The 23,026-nt window shown below is 32.9% G+C and overlaps 1 protein-coding gene across 4 annotated transcripts in view; it reads right to left on the reverse strand.

The window, feature by feature from the left end:
• CNX5 (co-factor for nitrate, reductase and xanthine dehydrogenase 5) overlaps positions 1-6,173 on the reverse strand; it is a 131,792-nt gene extending 125,619 nt beyond the window's left edge. For 3 of the 4 annotated variants that reach the window (XM_089997440.1, XM_089997437.1, XM_089997441.1), the window contains exons 1-4: positions 6,052-6,173; positions 5,381-5,734; positions 4,329-4,421; positions 4,071-4,126 (exon numbers count right to left, since the gene is read on the reverse strand). In XM_089997440.1, the coding sequence (XP_089853566.1) occupies positions 4,071-4,126; positions 4,329-4,421; positions 5,381-5,654 (423 nt within the window). In that variant the 5' untranslated portion in view covers positions 5,655-5,734; positions 6,052-6,173. Of the gene's footprint in view, positions 1-4,070; positions 4,127-4,328; positions 4,422-5,380; positions 5,873-6,051 lie in introns of all 4 variants that reach the window. The other variant, XM_089997438.1, reaches the window with a different exon arrangement.
• Between the last annotated feature and the right edge of the window lie 16,853 nt (positions 6,174-23,026).

Consider the following 23,026-nt stretch of genomic DNA (forward strand, 5'->3'; position numbering starts at 1 on the left):
CTTCAATTTCTCAAAAATTGATTCATGGTTTTTGAGCTTTTTAATATTTTGATTCTTCCAAAGGCATATGTTGAAGAAATATGAATGTTTACAAGTTTGTACGGTATGAATTGAATTAAGTTATGTGTATTCATCTTCTTTAAGCATGTTTACAACTGAACGTAATTAGAAATTGTAAGCCTTTCCGGTTTGGGCTTATGAGGGCCTGGAACGGGGAAAAAGGAATGTGTTTTTTGTTACGAGCCAATTGTAGTGAGTTCTTTAAATTGTATACTATCATGGATATTTTAATTAGGTCTGATATGATTTGAAAATTAAAAAGTCAAATATATGAAATGGAAAAGTGCAACTGGAGTGTTGTGCGATCGTAGAATGCCATTGCGGTTGAAGGAAAAGTTTTATAGGATGACTATTAGGCATGCTTTACTATATGATACGGAATGTTGGGCTGCCAAGAGACATCATATTCAAAAAATGAGTGTAGCTGAGATGCGTATGCTGAGATGGATGTGTGGAAATACAATAAAAGATAAGATTCGGAACGAGGAGATACGTAAGAAGGTAGGCGTTGCACCCATTGAAAATAAGATGATAGAGAATCGTTTACGGTGGTTTGGACATATTCAGCGAAGGCCTAATGATGCTCCAGTTAGAAGGATGGAGAAATGGGAAAATATATTAGTTAAAAGAGGTCGGGGTAGGCCTAGGAAGACATGGATGGAGGTGATAGGAAAGGATATGAATGCTTTGAACCTCACCGAGGACATGGCATTGGATAGAAATGATTGGAGGAGAAGGATTCATGTGGAAGACCTATAATGATTTTCTTTTTTGGTTCATATCGCCGACCCCAATTATTTTGGGATGAAGGCGTAGTTGTTGTTGTTGTTGTTGTATATTAATCGAAGCCATATCGATTCACTCGGTGAAGGTTTATGAGAGCTCTTATCAGGAAAGTCGAGTTTATGGCTTTAATTATGTTTTGATGTTTTCTCTAAACTTTTTATAAATTTAGTTTTTGAATCACATTAGATCTAATACAAATGTTTATGATAGAGGTAAAGGTGAGATTGATGACTATACTTATGGTGTAGGGATGCCCTATTTGATGAAAAAGGCTCATATACATATTGTGATTGAGATGGGTGAATATGTTCAATTATAGCAGTTTAATTGGCATTTTATGATAAACTGATTATGAGCATGTTTGTAAGTGCAAAGCATGTGAAAAATGAATATACGCATATTGATTTTATTGCATATTGGTCATATGTGCGGATGCAAAATGATATATATCTGTGATATTATTGCATGCTTGTTCCTGAATATTTGAAATGTTGTGATACTGCATGAATGAATTGTTAAAGAGCATGTTGACATGACTCTTTATAAGAATGCATGTTATGCTTTGAGATGCAGCATTTGAAAATGCATGCAGGATTGATAAAAAACTCACAGGGTTATAGTATGGGCACTTTGTGTTCTTGATGAATTAAGAAATTTATAGTTCCAAAAGAGGAAACAGAGCATCAATGGTACTTGCATTTACTTATGGCCTGATTAATAAAGATAACCCTAAGTAGGATTTCGGGTATGCCTTTACAGAGGTATGATGAACCAAAATGGTCCTTTGGTCTACCTTAGAGAGGGTACGCGGTATAAAACTCTTTGGGCCTTTATTTATATTAAGCTGCGAGGGGCAATACCTCGATGGCCTCACAACCTAAAGAATTTAGAAGGACCAAGACTGCTACATTTATCTTAGGTGGGCATGTCCCTAAGATTTCTGTAGAAGTGAGTGATCATGATCATCATGACGGCATAAGGTCGTAGCTCCCAGGTAGATTCTCTCGGAGCACGCCGCTACCTCTCATGGTCTGACTCCACTTTTGAGGAAGTATGTGACTCAGCAGTTACTTGGAGAAATTAAAATGCATAGCATAATAAACACCTCGAGTAGTTTAGGTTGTGTTCATGTTGGTCCTACGTATACCCGATAGGCATAAATAATCAAGTGAAACATAATATACTTGATCACTTTACTGGATTTTATTTCTGTTCTTGAAATTTTGTGGATTCATGCTCATTGATAAATATCTTGATCTCATATAGAAATGATGTTATAGATACTTGATATTGTTATTCCATACTTGCTTATGAATTATGAATGCATGAATATCTTGGAAAAATCTTGTATCTGCCTCTTTAATAGTTGATGTAGTTTTTTAGTTATCAATGTATATTATACAAGTTTTATGTATTGTATCTTGTATTAGTTGTGTGAATTTTACTCTGACTTTTTAAAGTCTCATGCTTTCAAAATAAAATGTTTTTCATGTGATATGTGATAGTTGGAGCGACTGTAGGATGCTGGAGGGGGTGTGCATGTTGATGTTTTCGATGATCCCAAGGGTTCCTCGTTTCTTTTAAATTTAATAATTATTGATTATTTGAATGATTATTTAATTGAACAATTGCTTTAATGGTTCAATACTAAAATGAGATGTGCCTGAGAGATTTAACCAAAAAAACAGTTTATAAAATTGATTTCCAAAAATCAATATCTTTTCGTTGTGTTTACTTACATAAGAAATAACTTAAGGATTTTGTTATTTAGATGCTTTACTCTCGAACTTTGTTCTACGGAGCTATTAAACGTCGGTGCATGTGCAGGCCGACTCTCTAGAGCTTGTTTCGGTTAAGGCAATGCCAATGATGAAATACTTGGTTTAATAATTTCTTTTATGTAATGGTTCAATCGGATTCGTTGACGGTGGTTTCATACTGGATCTGATACTAGGAGGCTAAGAGACGCTCGCGCTCTGGCGGGCCATCTAATACTTGGTACGGTTGAAATAAGTTTGTTAACAAGACTGTTGCATTATTATATTTTAAAAAAATAAATAAAATAAAATAAAATAAAATCAATCTTTTGAAAAAAACAATCCTGGTATTTTTGGGTTGAAATTTGTCGAGCCGTTACAAGGAGACCCAAACTCTCTTAGATATGTTTTACGATATTGAATATTTATGATAAATAATTTAATTTCTTGAAGTAAGAAACAGAAGAGTGATTGCTAGATCCGGCAATGAAGTTGAATATTGAACTCTCATAGGGCTATTCAAAGATTATGTGGATCAGGAGTATTTTCCATGATTTAGGAACTCAAGTAGGACAGTCCACTATATATTGTGACAATAGAAGTGTACTGGCTATAGTTGTTAATCCAGTGTTCCTCGATAAATCTAAATGCATTCTTGATTTATGCGCGAGAATGTTGAAAATGTGGAAGTCAACACAGAATTGTAAGATCTAAACTGCAAGCAATGGACATTAAGAAAGGGTCCATCAAAATAAAGGTTTTCGATTTTTGTGAGCCAAGTTGTACATGTAGGAATCCTCTGTACAACTTGAGGATGAGTATTAGTCGAGATGTAGAAGAAGGGCACTTTTGTCATTTAACAAAATTGCAGCTCTGGAATCATATCTTGATTATTCTACTTGATATTTGTATCAAATGCTTCTGGTTTGGCTTGTAGTTTGCATCCTTTTTACATATGTATATGTACGGAGTGCCACTTCATCATGGCACTATTGTAAATTGTAGTATTTGACAGTTTATAGATTTCTTGTTTGAGGCCCTTATTAGGGCATGCCTTATTAATAAAAGTCTTAGTGTGTTGTCCTCACAAAATACAATTTTGGGGCTCAAGAGCACTCTCTCTATCAAAAAAGGCACATCATCCCTCCATCAACTTCAAAGGTATTAGAACAGAACTCATACTCATCAAAAAATAAATCCTCCAATCTTTAGTAGCACAAATATCAACACAAGCTGTGTTGTCACTCTGGAAGTAGTTTTTTGGCTCTGCCTGAATACAATTGTCAAGCACGCTCCCTAAGTTGTTCCATGTACGCTCATAAGACTACCATAAATTTATAGCGACTCAATAATTTGAAGTCATTTATCTTCTATTCACATGTGAATTTCACTTCGGAAACCAAAAATTAATATGTGAAATAAATTGATTTGAACACTGAAACATAAATGAGCAAATTATTCTTATACCTGCCGATGCAGATTATTAAGTTCAACGACATCATGATCGACGATACCTATACAACCTGGTAGTTCGAATTGGGAAAAAAAAAGAGTTAGAAATTCTGAATAAACAAGAATAAAACATTAAATTCTATTCTGGAAAATCTGTGTCAGCTAATTTATTATGGCTTGGCAGAGATTTGGGTATAGAAAGAACAGAGTGGACTCTCAACAGTTGATAAAGATATCAACCATGTCAAAAACATCAATAGAAGTGAACTTTACCAACACCACAAGCCGCCAGATATAATGCAACTGGTGAACCTAGACCTCCAGCCCCGACAACCAAAATGGAAGACCTCAACAGATTTATCTGCCCTGTTGACAAAGGAATGGAAATTTACCAACATACTTGTCATTTAAAAGCCCTTGAATAATCAAATGGATAACCATTAGCTTTAGATGTACAAGAGCACGGAGTTAATACAGAAAATATTCAGCAGCTAGTAACAAACACCTTTCCAATTCTGTTGCTTTCATTTGAAAAGAAAAAAAAAACACTTTCGAAAAATTTCCCCAAACAGAAAAATAGCATGACAACAAGCAACAGAGAGAGAGAAAGAGAGTAACAAGTACGCATAGTAGCAGAACTATGTGGACGTTTTACTGAGGATTTCAAGGGACACCAAGTACACAAAGTAAACAAGAATACTAGCTTTTATAGGTAAATATTAAACATAATCATACTTCTTTAAATTATCAAGAAAACGATATGGAAAAAGAGAAAGAAGTCAATCCTTCATGCACCAAGATGAGACGGACCAACGAATACAATTACATGCCAGAATGCCAATGGTAAAACAGAAATCTGTTGTTTCACCACCTAAAAGATTTATTAAAAAAAAAAGATCCAGGTTAAAGGGATGCAAATCGATGAATATGGTCAACCACTAGACCAAAATAAAAAAATAAAAACAAGAAAATGGTAAAAATAAATGAATTCAAGGACCTATACTGTGCAAAAGATTTGTTAGAACAACGACAAACTATAAGATTTCAGAAGCAAGAGCAGTGAATTGAGTTGAAGGAGAACCCACCTCCTTTAAGAGCATTTGCTATGAAGTTGGCACGGAAGAAAAGGAGAGGAAGCAATTATGGCAAGTAAGCGAAGTTGAAAATCATCTCTCTTTTACACCATATACAGGCAAATTAATATAACAATGATTATGGGCCAAGAAGATATGGGACTCGTCGCAGTTAAATGCTTGGATTCGGTCTTATACAAATGCGAGGAAGGTAATCAAGCAAGAAAAAGAAAAGGTAAAGGAGAAGCGAACCTTGGACCCCAAAAGAGGGGAGCAACAGATGACGACTGTATCTGTAGATCATTTCGCGAGTTAATCCATCTTCTTTGATTCTCTCCCTTCCTTTCATAGTGGCTTCACTGCTGCTAAGCCGGGCCTGGAGCTCATTTATTCGGTTTTCTATGTCAATTTTCTGCTGCTGGAGCTTCTCGATCTCTCGGAGAATCTCCGCCTGTTCGTTCTTTATACCGTTGCAGCTCTCCATCCCCTTCCTCTCGAGTCCCAACTCAACACCACCAAATGACATAACTAAACTTATTTTTGTGGTTTTTACTCTAGAAGAACGCCCCTGTTGCTGGAGCTCCCTCAACACTATGAATCATCTACCTGGTCACAATAGCAAGTAGGGACCGTAAATGAACCGAACAACCAGAGCTTAAAGCGTTCAAGCTTCACTCCTCTTTCCCATTATCAACACTTCAAGCGTATTGATTTATAGCCGCTTCATAATTTTCACTAAACCAGCTAAAAATTCAAAAGGCAAAAATATAAACAACAAATTCACTCTGTGATCGAACAATAGTTCAACCAAAGCAGAGAGAGAAAGGGAGAGGGGCATAAGAGAGAACGGAGGGAAGAGAAGAAGGTGGGAGCAGCAGATGGGGCTTTAGGGAGAGAGAGAGAGAGAGAGAGAGAGATCTTACCTCCGATGGGCACGGAGTCGGTAACGGATGGCGATGGATGAAGCGAAGACGGCGACGGACGGTGGCGGATGCCGCTGGAAAAGTGAAGAGGGGCGGTGCAGTTGCGGAGCGGGGTGTGAAGGGTGAGGGGGGGGGGGGGGGGGGGGGGGGGGGGGGGGGGGGGGCTGTGAGTGTGAGGGCGTGAGAGAGGGGCCGGCAAACCAGGTTATTGAATCTCTTTCAGCTAGACTAAGCGCACGGGGGCACCAGGTCAAGTGGCCCACAAGGACCATTGAACGTCCAGCCTATGGGCTGATCTTGACCAAATCTCTTAGGACCTAGCTCAGTCTCCTGGCTCGTTTTCGGTGACCCTGACCCGGGTGACTCAAACACGTCGGGCTCAAAAGTCGATATAGAATTCCACACTGTGATATATATATATATATAGGAAATGAAAAGATACTAAATTAAACATTATATTGGATTTTCATGATTTTTTCTTGCTTTTCAAAATTTTGATCATACATAAAGCAGGTTATATGTTCCTCCAAGAACACGCATGTGCGTGTTCTCGGGTTTGAATGAGTGTCAGGTATGTAAGCATGTGGGGCTTGTTTCCTCATGTGTGTCTACATCACTTAGCATCGAAGTCTGATGCATTTGCAAAGACTTAAGTACCCTTTCCGGCCATTGGCGCCATAAAACGATGTTTCGATTAAAGGACAAAAATATCTTCCCGCCATAAAGGGTTAAAATCATCATCATTTTCGCCCTAAGGAGTAAACTCCTCTTCTTTAAAAAGAGTTTCTCGCAATATGTCACCCTAAATGTTCTGGATCAGCCTTTGAAGATGCACCATCTACTATAACAAGAACTCCCTTTGACGATGCAGCATTTGTCGTTGTCTGTTGTCGCTGGATCACCCTTTGTCATCGTCTGCTGCTGCTAGAGCACCCTTTGTTGTCGTCTGCTGCCGCTGGAGCGTAGTCTGAGCACTGTTGCCACCATCAGCTGCATCTACCTTCTAGGTGTTTCTCCTCCACTGTAGGATTAGCAAAACTTGTGTCCTAGAAGGTGATTTTATGTAAGTTTTCGTTATATAAAGAAATTGATTCGTAAATCCGAATGCTAAATCTTACAAGTAGTTATACTATACATGCTAAATAACACCTATTTTCATACTAAAAAAGAGTCGTGAAAGCAACGATATGTACTTATGGAGGCTAGATTTTTACAACGATTTGTAAGTTTGAAATTAACAAAGAGTTATACATTTAATACAGTAGCGATTTGTTTGATGCAACAACGATTTATACATTTGAATCAATAGCGATTTATGATTCATGATTTATACATTTAAAGCAACAATAATTTATACATTTAATGCAATAGCGATTTATGATTTACAATTATATATACTTATGAATGGTTTGATTTCTACAATGATTTGTATGTTTGAAGGGGCGCTTTGTACGTTCGATGCACCAACGATTTATACGTTTGAAGCAGTAGTCATGTGTATTTATGATTTATGAAGTTACCACGATTTGTACTTAAGTTTGCTAAATCGTACTATGATGTTTACTTAGGAAAAAAATTTGTTGCAATGATATGTACTTATGAAGGGTGCAATTTGTAGAATGATTTATACATTTGAAGCATTAACAATTTATACGTTTGATGCAGTAGTGATGTGTAAATATGAAGTTACCTTGATTCGTACTTAATTTTGCTAAATCGTACTACGATGTTTATTTATGAAGTCAAATATTACCACAGCTTGTAATGTTGGTGATTGTGTAACGAATGTGATAATTTGTAATAATATATACTTGGGAAAGCGGTTGTAACATGCAATGATGCAGTCAAATTTATGTGTTGTGCAGGTTAGCAATAACTATAATTTGTAAGACAAAAAAGTCTTCGTCGTTTGAGGGGATTACTCTTAGAGAAATCATCCGCCAATCCGATATATATAAGGGTTATGTAAAGAACATTGGAAATGAAAAAGACATGAACAAATTGTTGAATATTTATTATACTGAGCCTGATCCATCAGATATTAAAGATGAAAAGCAAATAAAGAAAGATGAAGAAGAAGGATGACGAAGAGAATGAAAAGCAAAAGAAGGAGGAGAAGAATGAAAACTACGCGCACTTATGAGGCAAAAGGATTTATTTTTGCCTACCATGCAAAATTAAATCTATATGCACATCATTCTTCATGTTATATGTCATGATCGTCAGTTGCATCGCACTATACTATGCATCGAGTTGTTATTTACCATGCCAACAAAAGAAATGACTTATCGTATATGTGTGTTGACAATAGTGATTCAAGAGACAACAATTTAATGACATCCACGACACTGTGAAGCGATTTCAATTTTAATCGCTAAATGAACAACGATTTGAATATGCACATCGCCACCGTAATTGTGCAACAATGTAAATATCGCACACACATGTTTCAATATCATAATACAAATATCATACAAATCGACATTGGCAAATACATAATATGTTACAAATCTATATAGATATCGCATAATATATTACAAAACAATACAGAAATTCACCATAATAGCTTACAAATCGATATTAACAAACAAAATAATCTCTCAAATCGATAGTATGTTACTACAACCGCGATTTGCGTTATACTATTCTAATATTTTATATATAAAGGCAAATCAGTGTTGCTTACATAGGCGTCATTTCTTAATTCACAAACATCACAACCGAAATTCAGGTCTCACAAGGCATATCGATTCTTTACAACGAGCGGGATGTGAAATGACATTTTTTTTTACAAATAAATGACATATTTTCGTAACAAAGGCAAATCGTTGTGGCAATTTATGATTCATGATTCATGATTTACACATTTAAAGCAGCAACGATCTATACATTTAATGCAATAGAGATTTAGGATTTATAAAGTTACCAAGATTTGTAATCAAGTTTGCTAAATCGTACAATGATGTTTAATATCGAAGTTCAAACGTTACAACTATATGTACTTATGAAGGGTGTGATTTCTACATTCATTTGTACGTTTGAAGCACCAATTTGTATGTTTAAAGCAGGAACCCTAAAACCCTTAATGCCTAAATCTTAGCCCTAAAACCTAAACCCTTAATATTTTACTAAACCCTAAACCTTAAACTCTAAACCCTTAATAACTTACTAAACCCTAACCCTAAACCCTTAATATCTTACTAAACCATAATGATAAACCATAAACCCTTAATATATTACTAAACCTTAAACCCTAAACCCTTAACCTAGACCCTAACCCCTTAATATCTTACTAAACCCTAACCCTAAACCCTAAACCCTTAATATCTTACTAAACCCTAAACCTTAAAACCTTAAACATAAACCCTTAATATCTTACTAATCCCTAACCCTAAACCTAGATCCTTAATACCTTATTAAACTGTAATGCTAAACCATAAACCCTTAATATATTACTAAACCCAAAACCCTAAACCTTAACCCTAAAACCTATAAACTAAACCCTATACCTAAACCCTTGATTATGAAGATGATTCGTTATATCAATTTATAAGCTATAAACATGAATTTTCATATCAATTTGTATGATATTTGATCATCGATTTGCATTATACTATGACAATATTTTCGTAACAAAGGCAAATTGACTAAACATTATAACATTTTTTATGATATCAATAGGATATGTAATATTGATTTAAGAAAATATTTTGATTCTTAATATCAATTTAAGATATTGTTTTGATTCTAAATATTGATTTTTAAGATATTTATGATAAGCATTAAGGAATTTGATCATACATATATTTTATATTTTATTCATTCATATTTATGCATGATCCATACAAAAATCGTATTAAAAACCCATTTTTATTGTTAGTTTTGAGAAACCGTATCGAAATAAAAAATACAGGAAAATCACCAATTTTAAAGGTTGCCCTACATTTTTAAGTTTTTATTTATATTAGGAGTTTTTAATAGGACAATAGTTACTAATTTTAATTAGTTTAGGAAAAACCTCTTTTGAAAAATATGTTTTTCAGGGGAAACTTCTTTTAAAAATTTTAAAAATTATCCAGACTTCCATGGAAATTATGTAAACATAACATTTTAGTATAAATAATATTTTTCCAGCACACCACCACATTTTTCTCTTTTGAGAAAATGCAGGCCTCTTCTTCCTCTTCTCTTCTCTTCTCTTCTCTTCCTCCTCCTCTTCGTTCCCAACTGGTTCTCCCTCGATCTTTTCCTTTCTCTCTTTAATTCATCTTGCTTCTAACGTTGTTTTATCATCGGTTCTTCTTGTCGTGATCGACAGAGATACGTGCAGCTCAAAGAGAAAAACCACCTTATTCTTCTCAATCCTTTCATCAAAGGCAAATCACACAGTTTGCTTCTTCTCTCCTGTTTCACCGTAGTTTTAGTTTCTGCATATCATGATTCATAGCATTGCTTGTAGTTTTGTTTGATCATTGCATATTCATCATATTTAGATTAGATTAGTTTAGATTCAATATCTAAAATATAAAAAGGAAAAAATATAGCTTAATCTAGTTTAGCCATTTTCTTGTTTTGCACATAAAATACGATTATTTTATTCAAATTGATAGATCTAACATAGAGTAATTTAATGTTTTTCATGAGTTTTACATCAGTTTAGGTTCAGATTTAGGGTAGATTTAATTTAGATCATGTTTTTTATTTTTGGTATTTATTAGATTAAATTATTTTAAATTTCCTAATTAATTGATTTAGGTTTAGTGTTTAGTTCATGTTCTTGTTTTCTATTAATTTCTTAAATTAGTTTTTTTTAATCATTAGTTTAAATTAGATAAATTGGTAGATAAATAGATTAGTTATTTTAATTTTGATTGTTCTATTTGAATAGATAGTTTATTTATTATTTTTATTGGTTTGTTAAATAATTTTTTACTTCCAAAAATTAATATGTAATAAATTAAATTAGGAAATCGTGTTTGTGTTCAAATAGCATTTTTTGTTAAATAGATTAAGTAGCCGATTTAGGTAGATTTAAATTCCAGCAAGTAGTTTGTTTTACTTTCATATTAAATCTGATTTTTTTACATCAATTAAATTTATGTCAGTAGATTAATTAGAAATTAATTAGTTAATTTAAATTATTTGAATTACATTAGCCAATTTTAATTATTGAATTAAATTATCGATTTTGGTTAATTAGTTAATTTGTTGATTGCTTGCTTATTAGTTGATTAAATTCCTTTTTATAATTCAGTTAGTATAGCATATAAGTTAAATTAATTTAGTTTATTTTATAGTTCATGTTTTCTTTTAGTAGTTAATTAGTTTAGTTTATTTCTTGTTATTTGCATTAATTAATTCCATAACCTGTTTCTTGGTGCTTGTTAGTTAGTTAATTAGGTATGCTAATTTGTCTTTTAGTGTAGTGTTATTCTATAGTTTATTTAGAGTATTCATGATTTTTTGTAAAGCTAACCCTTAATGTTTTTGTAGTTTTTTGTCGTATCTTTGTGTTTTATTTGTTTGTTTTTGCAAGAAAGTGTTTAAACATGCGGTGAGTCCTCGAAGAGCTCTCTGAGGTCCCTAAAAGGTTCCTTCAAAAGGCCATCCAGGCCCCTCAAAGTGCCCTATGGGATACCCCATATCTAATGAAAACCAATAATGAAGGAAGGGGACTAAAGACTCGAAGTACTGAAGACTTTTTCTCTTATTTTTAGATTAAGATTTTAATTATTAATTCATTGTGTCCATAATAAAATCATTTATTTTTATTTGTTTAAGCCCTCTACAGGGACCACACTCTTAGTTAAATTAATTAATTATTTTATTTTTTTCAAGGCAATAAAGAGTAGTTAGGTTGTTTGTGGAATACAAAGTATTTTTTTTCATTCTCTGAGTTTGACCGGAACTTACTGCTAGTGTGAACCAGTCTTCATTATTTGATGCACGGTTTGCACAAACATCTCTATTGAAAAAGTTGCATCACTCTGCATAGTGGCAGGGTTGTATTAAATTTTGGCAAAAATTGCCTCAATTTAAATCCAGAATGAAATCATAGGGATTCATGAGAAGAGTAGGAGGTCGTACAAACACAAATTAAGATCTAGCACAAATTAAGATCTAGAGAAAGAATATGAGTAATAACCTGGCTTATGAAGATTCGAGCAGTGCTTTCACAACACTATTTCAATTTTTTTGCTAACTTAAGCATAACTTTTGCTGACAACACTTTAGCGATCGATTCTAGCACGTCAGAACTCCTTCGAGGGGATGAAGACCACCTATGAAGATAGGAAAGAGGCTAGAAGGGTTTGTTAGAAAAAATTTGGGTTTTGACTAAGGTTCGAGTTAGAAAAATTAGAAAAAGGGCTTGGGTTAGAAAGAGAAAAGAAAAAATTTAGGAGAGAGAGCTAGAGAGAGAAAGTATAAGAGATAAAACATGGTAGAGAGAGAGAGATGGGGAGAGGGGGTATTGAGAGGAGGTGCCTCCCCCTTTGTGGGCCCTACTTTAAGCTGGGTGTCACCTTTTCAAAGAGAGAGGTGATGACTCACCCCTCTCTCTGCCAAGTGTTGGCAAGAGAGAGAAGATGAGTGTCATCTCCACCTCCCCTCTGTGGAGATGATACCTCAGACCCATGGTTTTGGAAAACCATGTCTGTCCATAGTTTTGGGTAGATGGTTTTCTCAAAACCATGGATTAACTAATATTATATCTTAAAATATTAATATTATATTATATCTCATTTTAATGCCTAGTTTCTATACCCAATTTACCCATGTTCAGGTCCCATATTTCTTAGATGCTATTTTAAAAATAAGAAGTTACCATTTTGCCCTTTTATAGTTCAAAAATTTACTAGACCTGCCATTGGGGTAGCAAATTATCGTTTTCATCTGCCAATTTTATTAATTCCTTGAAAATGTGTCTGATATAACAATTACCTTTTTACTCATATATAGTTTCAGAATTTATCAGAAAATGCCACTGAATTGACAAATTACCAATTTTTCCTTGACAATTTAATTAATTATGAAAATGTTCCCAAATTCTGAATTTTGAACAATACTCTATTTGGATTCGTCAAAAGTTTATATATGAGTTTAGATCATTTTTTGGATCCACTAATTGCTCAAAATTAGAGCTTTTAGACTTTAACTCATATTCAAGCTGGTTCAGAATCATCAAGACTTGATTTTCAAATTTTATTAAACATTAAAATTTTCTAGATGTTTCATTCTATCCCCCTTCAAGAAAATTTTATCCTCAAAATTTAATTATATACTCAATCAAATAGATAGGGGTGTTTTTTCTATATATCTTGTATTGTAATCCTAAAAAAATTATTGCTATCTTTTCATTCTCAATTTCAAATCTTTTTGAGAAAATATAAATTTGGAATTCTTATTATTAGAGGTGACCTCAAATTCTTACCATGGCGCCAAAAAAATTTAGAACAATAATCACGCTTCCACTATGGCACTCTGATTCTGCTAACTCCAAGATAGTTTTAATTTGAACTCAGATCATAAAGGTGAGTAAAATTTATCTCAATTTAAGAGAAAATAAATCCATAAAGGTTCATTCTATCTGATGATATAAATCAATTGACACATGCTTAGAACATGCATCATTGTCTTGTATTCTCATGGTCAAGGTGACGCAAGCTAACGTTTCATGTATCATACCATCACGGTACTAGTATCTTGGCCAAGACACATCTACCACCACAAAACTCATGGCATACAACTATCACATATTATACCTTCTCAGTATTGGCTCTCACGGTCAAAACTCCATTTTCTCTCAGATATGAGCCACAATCACATCATGTCCATGTACTTATAAGTACGAGCAACCAAGTATTGATAATGCATGATATTATATTCATTCTTAATACATAAATCATGCATTTAAGTGTCTTTCATTGATTTACATTTTATGCTTATAATATTTCAAGGTTAAAAAAGTCATGGTTTGAATTTCGTGCAATTCAGAGCTAAAACGAAGAAGTTATGATTGTTTTACGATTCTGGAGTGAATCCCAAGGCAATTCAATCCTTGATACAATCCAAAACATGCTAATTGGATCATGGATCCAATTCAAACATGATCAACAAATATTTAAATTCTATTTCAATTCTCAGCTTTTCAAGAAACCTCTTTTCAAAAAGGGCACTACCCTATTTTTGCAAGTTTCAAATTAGTAGGTCTTGTTTTGGAAATAAGAAGAAAGTAGGTAGTTAATTTGTAAATTAATTTTACCTAGTTTTTACTATAAATATAACACATAAGCTGGAGTTTCACATCAACCCCTCTCTTCTCCCTTTTCCCCTTTGAAATTTCATGCCTTCTCCTTTTGCTTCTTTTTCCATCTCCTTTTCCTTCTTCTTCTTCCTTGATTCTCATCAAGCAATGAAGGTATGCATGGAAGCCCAATCAGAGGAGGGCTGGATATCTACAACTAGTTGAAGACCATTCTTCTTCACCCTCACTCATCGGATTCATTGGATTTTGCAAGAAATTTGGTGGATTCTCTTTATCCCTCTCTTTATTTCATGCAAGAAATTATATTAGTTTCTTTCTTTCAATTGCATTTTAATTTCTATAATTTATATTTTACTTCTGTAATTAGATCATTTAGGAATTAGATTTTAGTCCATGAATCTCAAAATTTTCATCTTTTGATCTAATTCAATAGATCAAAGTGTGAAAATTAGAATTCTAAAAATTCATTTTTTTTATTTTCTGTAGCTTTTTACTTTGATCATAAATCAAGTTTCCAGAATCCAAATCATGATCCGTAAAATGAATTTGTTTTGTGATTGAATCTAGCTTCTTTCTGCAAAAAATTAGCATGATTGGATTCTGTTTTATAGTTCGATCTGAGCTTTTTTTGGCAGCATATTTCAGCATCTCTTTTTTTCTGTAATTTTTATTTTCTGCATTTTTTTACTTTTTGTTTTTAATATATCTGGAGCTTTCAAACTCCAAATCCAAATATGTAAAATGGATTGGATTCCTAAACAAATCTAATTTCTGCTATGAATTTTTTGTTTATTTCCAATTTGTTTTACTATACTGAATCTTTTAAATACCGGAAGCTATCAGAAAATTTGAGAGCAATTTTCAAAGTTTTGAAGTTGCTGTTTATTTGTTAATAATTTGAGTTTTACGTTGATAATTATCATTCTTTAAACTGGATTCTTTTTATTTACATGTTGAAAATATATCTAAATTTTTTTAGAATGATCTAAATCCAATTGATATCTGATTTGGTCAAATTATAGAAACCTATTCTGATATGAAATTTTGTAATAAGCAGTGGTAAAATTGTAATTTCATGTATTAATTCAAATTAGTGTAAAATTTCATATTTGTGTATTTTTGTTGATTGTTTTTGTAGGGAGGCGTCATTTTCTGATTTCACAGTATTGAAGTGAAGTGGATTTGAATCTAAAGTAAAGAGGCAATTGGCAAAAAAACTTTATTTCATTATTTTAGCAATTTTCCCTTTTTCTTGTTAATTAGGGCCTTTTTGGCCACATTAAGGTTTTGTAATTAATTTCAATTTAGATCTTGGGTTTGTAATAATTCCAAATTCTCTTTTATTTTTATATTTTTTAGTTGATTCAAATTTTCTTTCTTTTAAGGCAATAAACAATTAACATTTGTGGAATACGAAGTTTATCAACATGTTCCTCGAGTTCGATCTCGATTCTCACTACTTGTGAGAGTTGGATTTTTAAAATTTGGTGACCAACTTTCATAAATACTTTTCATCAAAATATCCTCTTAAAAAATACATTAACAAAGTGTACACCAAGTATCATACAAGTACTTGGGTCTCGACCAAAATATGATACACACGATGATAGTCAACACAAAGGTCAGCTCAGAGATACCTAGTCGGTACCACATATCATATATGTTCATTAATGTTAATAATCCATTATGTATCATCACAATTGATTCTATCTTGTTCTGACATATCTCAAATCAATTTCATTGATTCATTCATTTATCAGACAAAGATATCACAATCTTTAACTTAAGACTAGCTAGGTGTCTACATTCAGTTCAAAAATTAAGTATAGTCTACAATCTTCCTCAGGCTACTATTTCTACTGCTGAGATCTTTGTGCATTCTGTCTCTGCCAATCTGCCATCTTTTTGCGATAATACTTAGCATAGTGACCCATTTTACCGCAATATAAATATCATCTAGTATTATGAGGGCATGACTGACCATTATGGAAATGGTTATATCTTGTATATCTTGTATTTGGTTGTTGGGGCGAGGCTTCTTTTGGTATCTTCTGCTTCTTGGCCTGTAGGTCAAACCTCTCTTCTTCAAACTTTCGTTTTGGCCTCCAGAGTGTGGTAGTTTGTTCAACTAATATTTTTGTATTTCTTCTTAATCTTCTTGGAGTAAGGTAACTACTTCAATGGCTTTATCCAGTGTCACTAGTCTACTGATAAATACTTTAGTCCGTAGTTTTTGTCTCAATTCTCTAGCAAATTTCATTGCCCTTTCGTCTTCTATATTATAGATATGAGTGTAGTATTTTTTTAAATTTCTAAAATTGGTAATATATTCCTATAAGATAAGTCCTACTTGTTATAATTTGAGAAATTCTCTCGTCTTACGACTTCTCTCATGCTTAAAAAAATAAGCGCCATAGAAGACTTTTACAAATTGTTTCTAAGCAATAGATCCATTTTTAAATTTAATTTCTAGAGTGGATGCTCATCAATGTTCTGCATCCTCTCGAAGACAATAGACTCTGAAGTCTACTTTGTGGTTTTTGGGCACAGCCAGAACATGAAAAATCTTTTCTATTTCTCATATCCAAACTTTAGTAGTTTTTGAATCCGTCTTCCCTGAAAATGTAAGTGGATCCAGTCAAAAAAATTTCTCATATGAAACTGCAATTTGGTAGGCTTCTAAAGGTATGACTCATACTTGTCTATTCGGGGCTTGTTCTCTTATAACAGTGGCTAAATGGTTAAGGGTTTCAATCACAAAATCTTGTTGTTGATTCCGTTCATGAGGTGGATTCCTGTATACTCGAGGGGCCATCCTATGTTTAATAAATTTATAATTAGAATAAAAGAATAATATGCATATCAACATCTATTGAATAGGTATTTATTCTTTAGATTTCTAAAACCAACTAAACCCTTATGTCCTTCCTACGATCATTTAAAGAATTGGCTTAGATATTCCTCGGCTAACCTCAGTATCATCACCTTCGGTTGAAACATTGGGCAGCACAACACGACCCCTGAGCTGTTATAGTTAGAGAATCACTATTCTAATGTCATTATTGAGTGAACGATCTTACATATATAAATATCAATTATTTATTTCAAATAGATAAGAAAGTTACTACCATTCATGCATCCCATACTACATGAATGTTAAGACTTATTTTATACATGAAAAAAGAAAGTTATAAATACTCATAAATCTCATACTACATGAATATTCTGACTTACCTTAAGCATGAATGTTTTTTTTTCTTTTAATTATATTTTATACAAGCAAAAACATAATATAATTTAAGCAAGTATTTACAATATGATGCTAGAGGTAGGATGAATCTCAAATCAAATTTTCAAAATTTTGCTATGATAGCAACTGTAATACCCCGAAAATTTTAACCTTTGAAAATACATAAAAATTATTAATTTTCTTTTAAAATAAGCAACAAAAATGATTTTGAAGCGTCAGTTTAAAACCTTGAGCGGGTTACATTTCATAAACCAAAATATAAGAAAAGATATAATTAAATTTAAACAAGTATTATATAGTCCTTTACACAAGGTCCAGACAATTAAAATATTTTGGATTAAAATTTAAAATAAATCCTAAAGTAATCTCAGGATCTTAAAAATCTGGATTCTTCGATGTTGCTTCTGTTCAATATTCACTACGATATAAATTACTCCATACCTAAACCTGTATTCTCCATAAAATGGAGCTAGACTTATGATAACCTAGTAAGTAAATACCAATTACAGGTAACTTTAAAATATCAAATTATATTAAAAAATCATGATTTAACTCTACTTATACAATTCAAATTCATATCATAAAAATAAGCAAAATGTATTCAATATCATGCAAGTAACCACTCATGCATTTAAAACAAATAACAAACCATGTATTTAATACAAATAATGACATTGTCCACTCTTTTGCAAGTAGATATTTATTACTAGAGTGTTTGTTTTGATATTTATTAAACCTGCAAATATGCACAAGCCACTAATCATCGTACAACAAAGACCATCTGGGGGTTTATTATGCCAATGTGTATTTTAATTAGCCCAAATGACTAGTGTACGTATCTCAAGGAGAGCAATTTGCAACTGAGAGGATTTTTTCAAGGGCCACTGAAAACGTTGCTACGGATACAACCTGAAACTTCTGCAGAAGTTGGGGCGGTCACTTACCCCAGTCTTCAAACCTGCGAGTGACTGGATACCCATGAAATCTATTTCTCCCAAAAATATTTTCAATGTCACTCAACGCATGTACCTCCTAACCTCTCTAAGGTAAGCCATAATTGTATTATGCCATGTTTTTTTATTAGATTTTTTTCAATTCATTCAATATTGCTCTGCTTATACAGGCACTGCACCTATGAAGGAAAAAATCGCTTTAAATTTATGTATAAGCATGATTCATTTAACTTGTATATAAGAAAAGTTTCAGTACAATGATACTCTTCAATAATAATCACACGCTACACATTCATCATCATGCTCCATAGCCTGACCAAATAATCCATTTATAAACAATAATTTTTGGTATTTTAATTCAAAGTCTACAAGGTTTCATTAAACCCTAATCTTTTCATTGAACAACAATCTTTATAACAAGCATTCAAGGAATACTAACCTGAATTGATGCATGCAAATAGGATTTAATGCATATAAACATGATTTAAATCATGCGAACAATGGATCAAGGTATGCAATTGTTCATACTAACATAATTCACATTTATAATTCTAACACAAGTATCCAAAATATATTTAATATTTTAAATTACAAGCTTTTGGTATAATAACTTATTTTGATTTCTGATATTTTAAAGTATAACAAAAAGGATCACTGCGTTCTTCGATTTATTATGGTAAAAACTCTATTATATTAGATTATATATTTTTATTAAATTTCAGGCAGTATTTGTCCTATAAAAACTAAACAAGATTATTTTTAAAAATTATAGAAAAATATCTAAAAACTATTCTAAAATGATTTTAATTATTTAGAATTTTTTTACAGAGTTTCCTTTGTAATAACTCAAATATTAAAAAAAGGTATTGAACTTGAATTCAAATTATAAAAATTTTGACACGACTTTATGTCATAAATATTTTTATAGAGGTTTTTCAATTTTTTTGATTCGAGTATCTAAAAAGGATTTAAATTTTTTTTGACAGAATCTTCTTTATAAAAACCATTTTTTTCTAGAATTCTTAAATTTTTTTGACATAATTTCTATTAAAATACTTCAAAATTTCTAAAATGCCTATTTTTTTGCCATAGCTCTGATTATAATAATTTAAAAATTCAAAAAATTTTAAAAATTTTTTGCGAGAACTATTGCTATACTAATTCTATTTTTAAAAAAACTTTAGATTTTTTTTCCAGAACCTCTACTATAATAGCTCTATTTCTAAAAAATCTTTAGAATTCTTTTGTCAGAACTACTCCTATAGTAGTTCTAATTGCTTAGAATATTTACAAAAATTTTTAACAGAATCTTCTCTGCGTAGAGGTGGGACTGGATTAATTTTTGGCAAAAATTACCTCAATTTAAATCTAGAAAAAAATCCTAGGAGTTTAGGAGAAGAGTAGAAAGTCTTACAAACACGATTTAGGCTTTAGAGGAAGAATACAAGTACTAACCTAGCTTATAAAGATTTGAGCAATGCTTTCACAACACTATTTCAAAAATTTTTCTAACTTAAGCAGAACTTCTGCTGACAACACTTAAGAGGCTCATTCTAGCCCGTTAGAACTCCTTCAAGGGAATGAAGACCACCTATGAAGAGAGGGAAGGGGCTATAAGGGTTTGTCAGAAAAAAAACTGGGTTTTGACTAAGGTTCGAGTTAGAAAAATTAGAAATAAGGGCTTGGGTTAGAAAGAGAAAAAGGAAAATTTTAGGAGAGAGAGAGCTAGAAAGAGAAAGTATAAGAGATGAAACATGGTAGAGAGAGAGGGGGTATTTATAGGGGGAGAGGATGTGCCACCCCCCGTGTGGGCCATACTTTAAGTTGGGTGTCACCTTTTCGAATAGAGAGGTAATGACTCACCCCTCTCTCTGCCAAGTGTTGGCAAGAGAGAGAAGATGGGTGTCACATCTTCTCCGTGGAGATGACACCTCAAACCCATGGTTTTGGAAAACCATGTCTGTCCATGGTTTTGTGTAGATGGTTTTCTCAAAACTATGAATTAGCTAATATTAATATTATATTAATGCCTAATTTTTATACCTAGTTTACTCATGTTTGGGTCTCATATTTCTAATATGCCATTATAAAAATAGGAAGTTACCATTTTGTCTTTTTGTAATTCAAAAATTTATTAGACCTGCCATTGGGGTGGCAAATTATCATTTTGCCCCTAATAATGTTATTAATTTCTTAAAAATGTTCTTAATATAAAAATTACATTTTTATCCCTATATAATTGAGGAATTATTCAAAAATGTCATTGGATTAGCAAATTACTATTTTGCTCTTGACAATTTAATTAATTATGAAAATATGTCAAAATTCCAGATTTTGAACAATCCTTTGTTTGGATCCGTCAGAGGTTCATATATGAGTTTAGATAATTGTTTGGAGCCACTAATTGCTCAAAAATTAAGATTTTTAGGCTTTAACTCATATTCAAACTGATTTAGAATAATCAAGACTTGATTTTCAGAATTTATTGAACATTACAATTTTCCAGATATTTCATGCTTGGTTTTAACTCCGCCTGCGTATAACTGTTTAGTTATACACTGCCGGTCCCAAGCCCAGATAAAGGAGGAGGGTTGCGGTAGGCCAATGACAACCAACATAAAAACTTAGTCATACCCTATGAATATGAACCAATATGAGAATTTCGTTGGGGCGTTCCCTACTGAGCGATGCAGTGTACTCTATAGGCCCGGAGGCAGTGATAAATGGGCAAGGGTTGCTAGGTCATCGCCCAAAAGCGACGCGTCACACCGACGCCCGGGTATGGTGTCAAATAGGCAAGGGTTCCCTCACTTTGTTGGACGGGTGGGGGGTAAAGAAGTTAGTCCAATACCATAAAATTAGGTTAGCCACTTGGAACATAGGGTCTTTAACTGGTAAGTTAGTAGATGTTATGTGTAGGAAAAAGATTGGTATTTTATGTCTACAAGAGACGAAATAGGTAGGTGAGAAAGCAAAAGTGATAGAACCTTGGGGATATAAGATTTGGTATATAGGAATATATAGGAATAGGAATGGAGTAGGGATTATTATGAGTCGTGAGTTTATAGATAATGTAGTTGAGGTTCGTACGAAGGGTGATAGAACTTTACTTATTAAATTAGTATTAGGTACATATATTATTAATATTATTAGTGTTTATGCACCTCAGGTAGGTTTAGATGATTCCATTAAGCGTCAATTTTTGAAAGATTTAGATGGAGTAGTACAAGGAATATCTTATGGAGAAAAGCTTTTCATCGGCGGTGACCTTAATGGACATGTAGGCATTAGTAGGGATGGCTTTGAGAGTATCCATGGAGGCTATTGTATACGAGAAAGAAACGAAAATGGAGAAAGGATTTTAGATTTTGGTTTGTCCTATGATATGATCTTAGCAAACACTTGGCTTAAGAAGAAAGAGTCTCACCTAGTAACATTTAAAAGTGGGGTTAATATGAGTCAGATAAATTTTTTCCTACTTAGAAAGAGCGATAGGGGTTGTTGCATCGATTGTAAGATTATACCGAGAGAAAGTGTAACTACACAACATAGAGTCTTAATTTTAGATCTTAGAATTAGACAATGCCGCAAAAGTAATAGACATATGATAGATCCTAGAATTAAGTGGTGGGCGCTGAAAGGAGCTAAACAATGAATGTTTGTAGAGCAGGTAGTTAAGGAAGTTGATTGATGTCTCAAGGAGGATTCAAAATCAATGTGGACTAAGATAGCGGGTGGCATGAGAAAGGTGGCTAAGGAGGTATTAGGTGAGTCTAAAGGTGGTGCACCGCTAGGTAAGGATATATCATGGTGGAACGATGATGTCAAATTAGCTATTAAGGTTAAAAGAGAGTGTTATAGAAATCTAAGTAAGAATCGTGATAATGAGAATTTAGATAAGTATATGATAGCAAATAAGGAAGCTAAAAAAGTAGTTCAAAACGCGAGGGATAAGGTATATAAGGAGGTTTATGACAAGTTGGATACCAAAGAGGGCGAGAATGATATTTATAAGCTTGCAAAGATGAGAGATAGGAAATCGAGGGATCTAGGTATGGTTAGATGTATCAAAGATGAAACACAAAAGGTTTTAGTCAAAGATGAGGAGATTAAGGAGAGATGAAAAGATTATTTTGATAAGCTATTTAATGGTTTTAGTCCATTCCTTTTCATGAGATGAATCGTGATTTCATGCGCATGATTCAAAAGAAATAAATTGCAGAGGCTTTGAAGAGAATGAAATCAAGAAGGGGAGTTGGCTCAGATGGTATACCTATCGAGGCTTGGAAATGCTTGGGAGAGAAAGGTTTAGAATGATTGACAAATCTTTTTAACAAGATTTGGCGGACAAATAAGATGCCTAATGAGTGAAGGAAGAGTACTTTGGTGCCTCTATAAAAGAATAAGGGTGATATACAAGATTGCACAAACTATCGTGGTATAAAACTCATGAGTCATACTATGAAACTTTGGGAGATGGTGATTGAGTCTAGGTTGAGGAAGATT

Source organism: Nuphar pumila, chromosome 2 (genome assembly GCF_984573655.1).
Source record: "Nuphar pumila chromosome 2, dmNupPumi1.hap1.1, whole genome shotgun sequence".
NCBI lineage: Eukaryota > Viridiplantae > Streptophyta > Magnoliopsida > Nymphaeales > Nymphaeaceae > Nuphar > Nuphar pumila.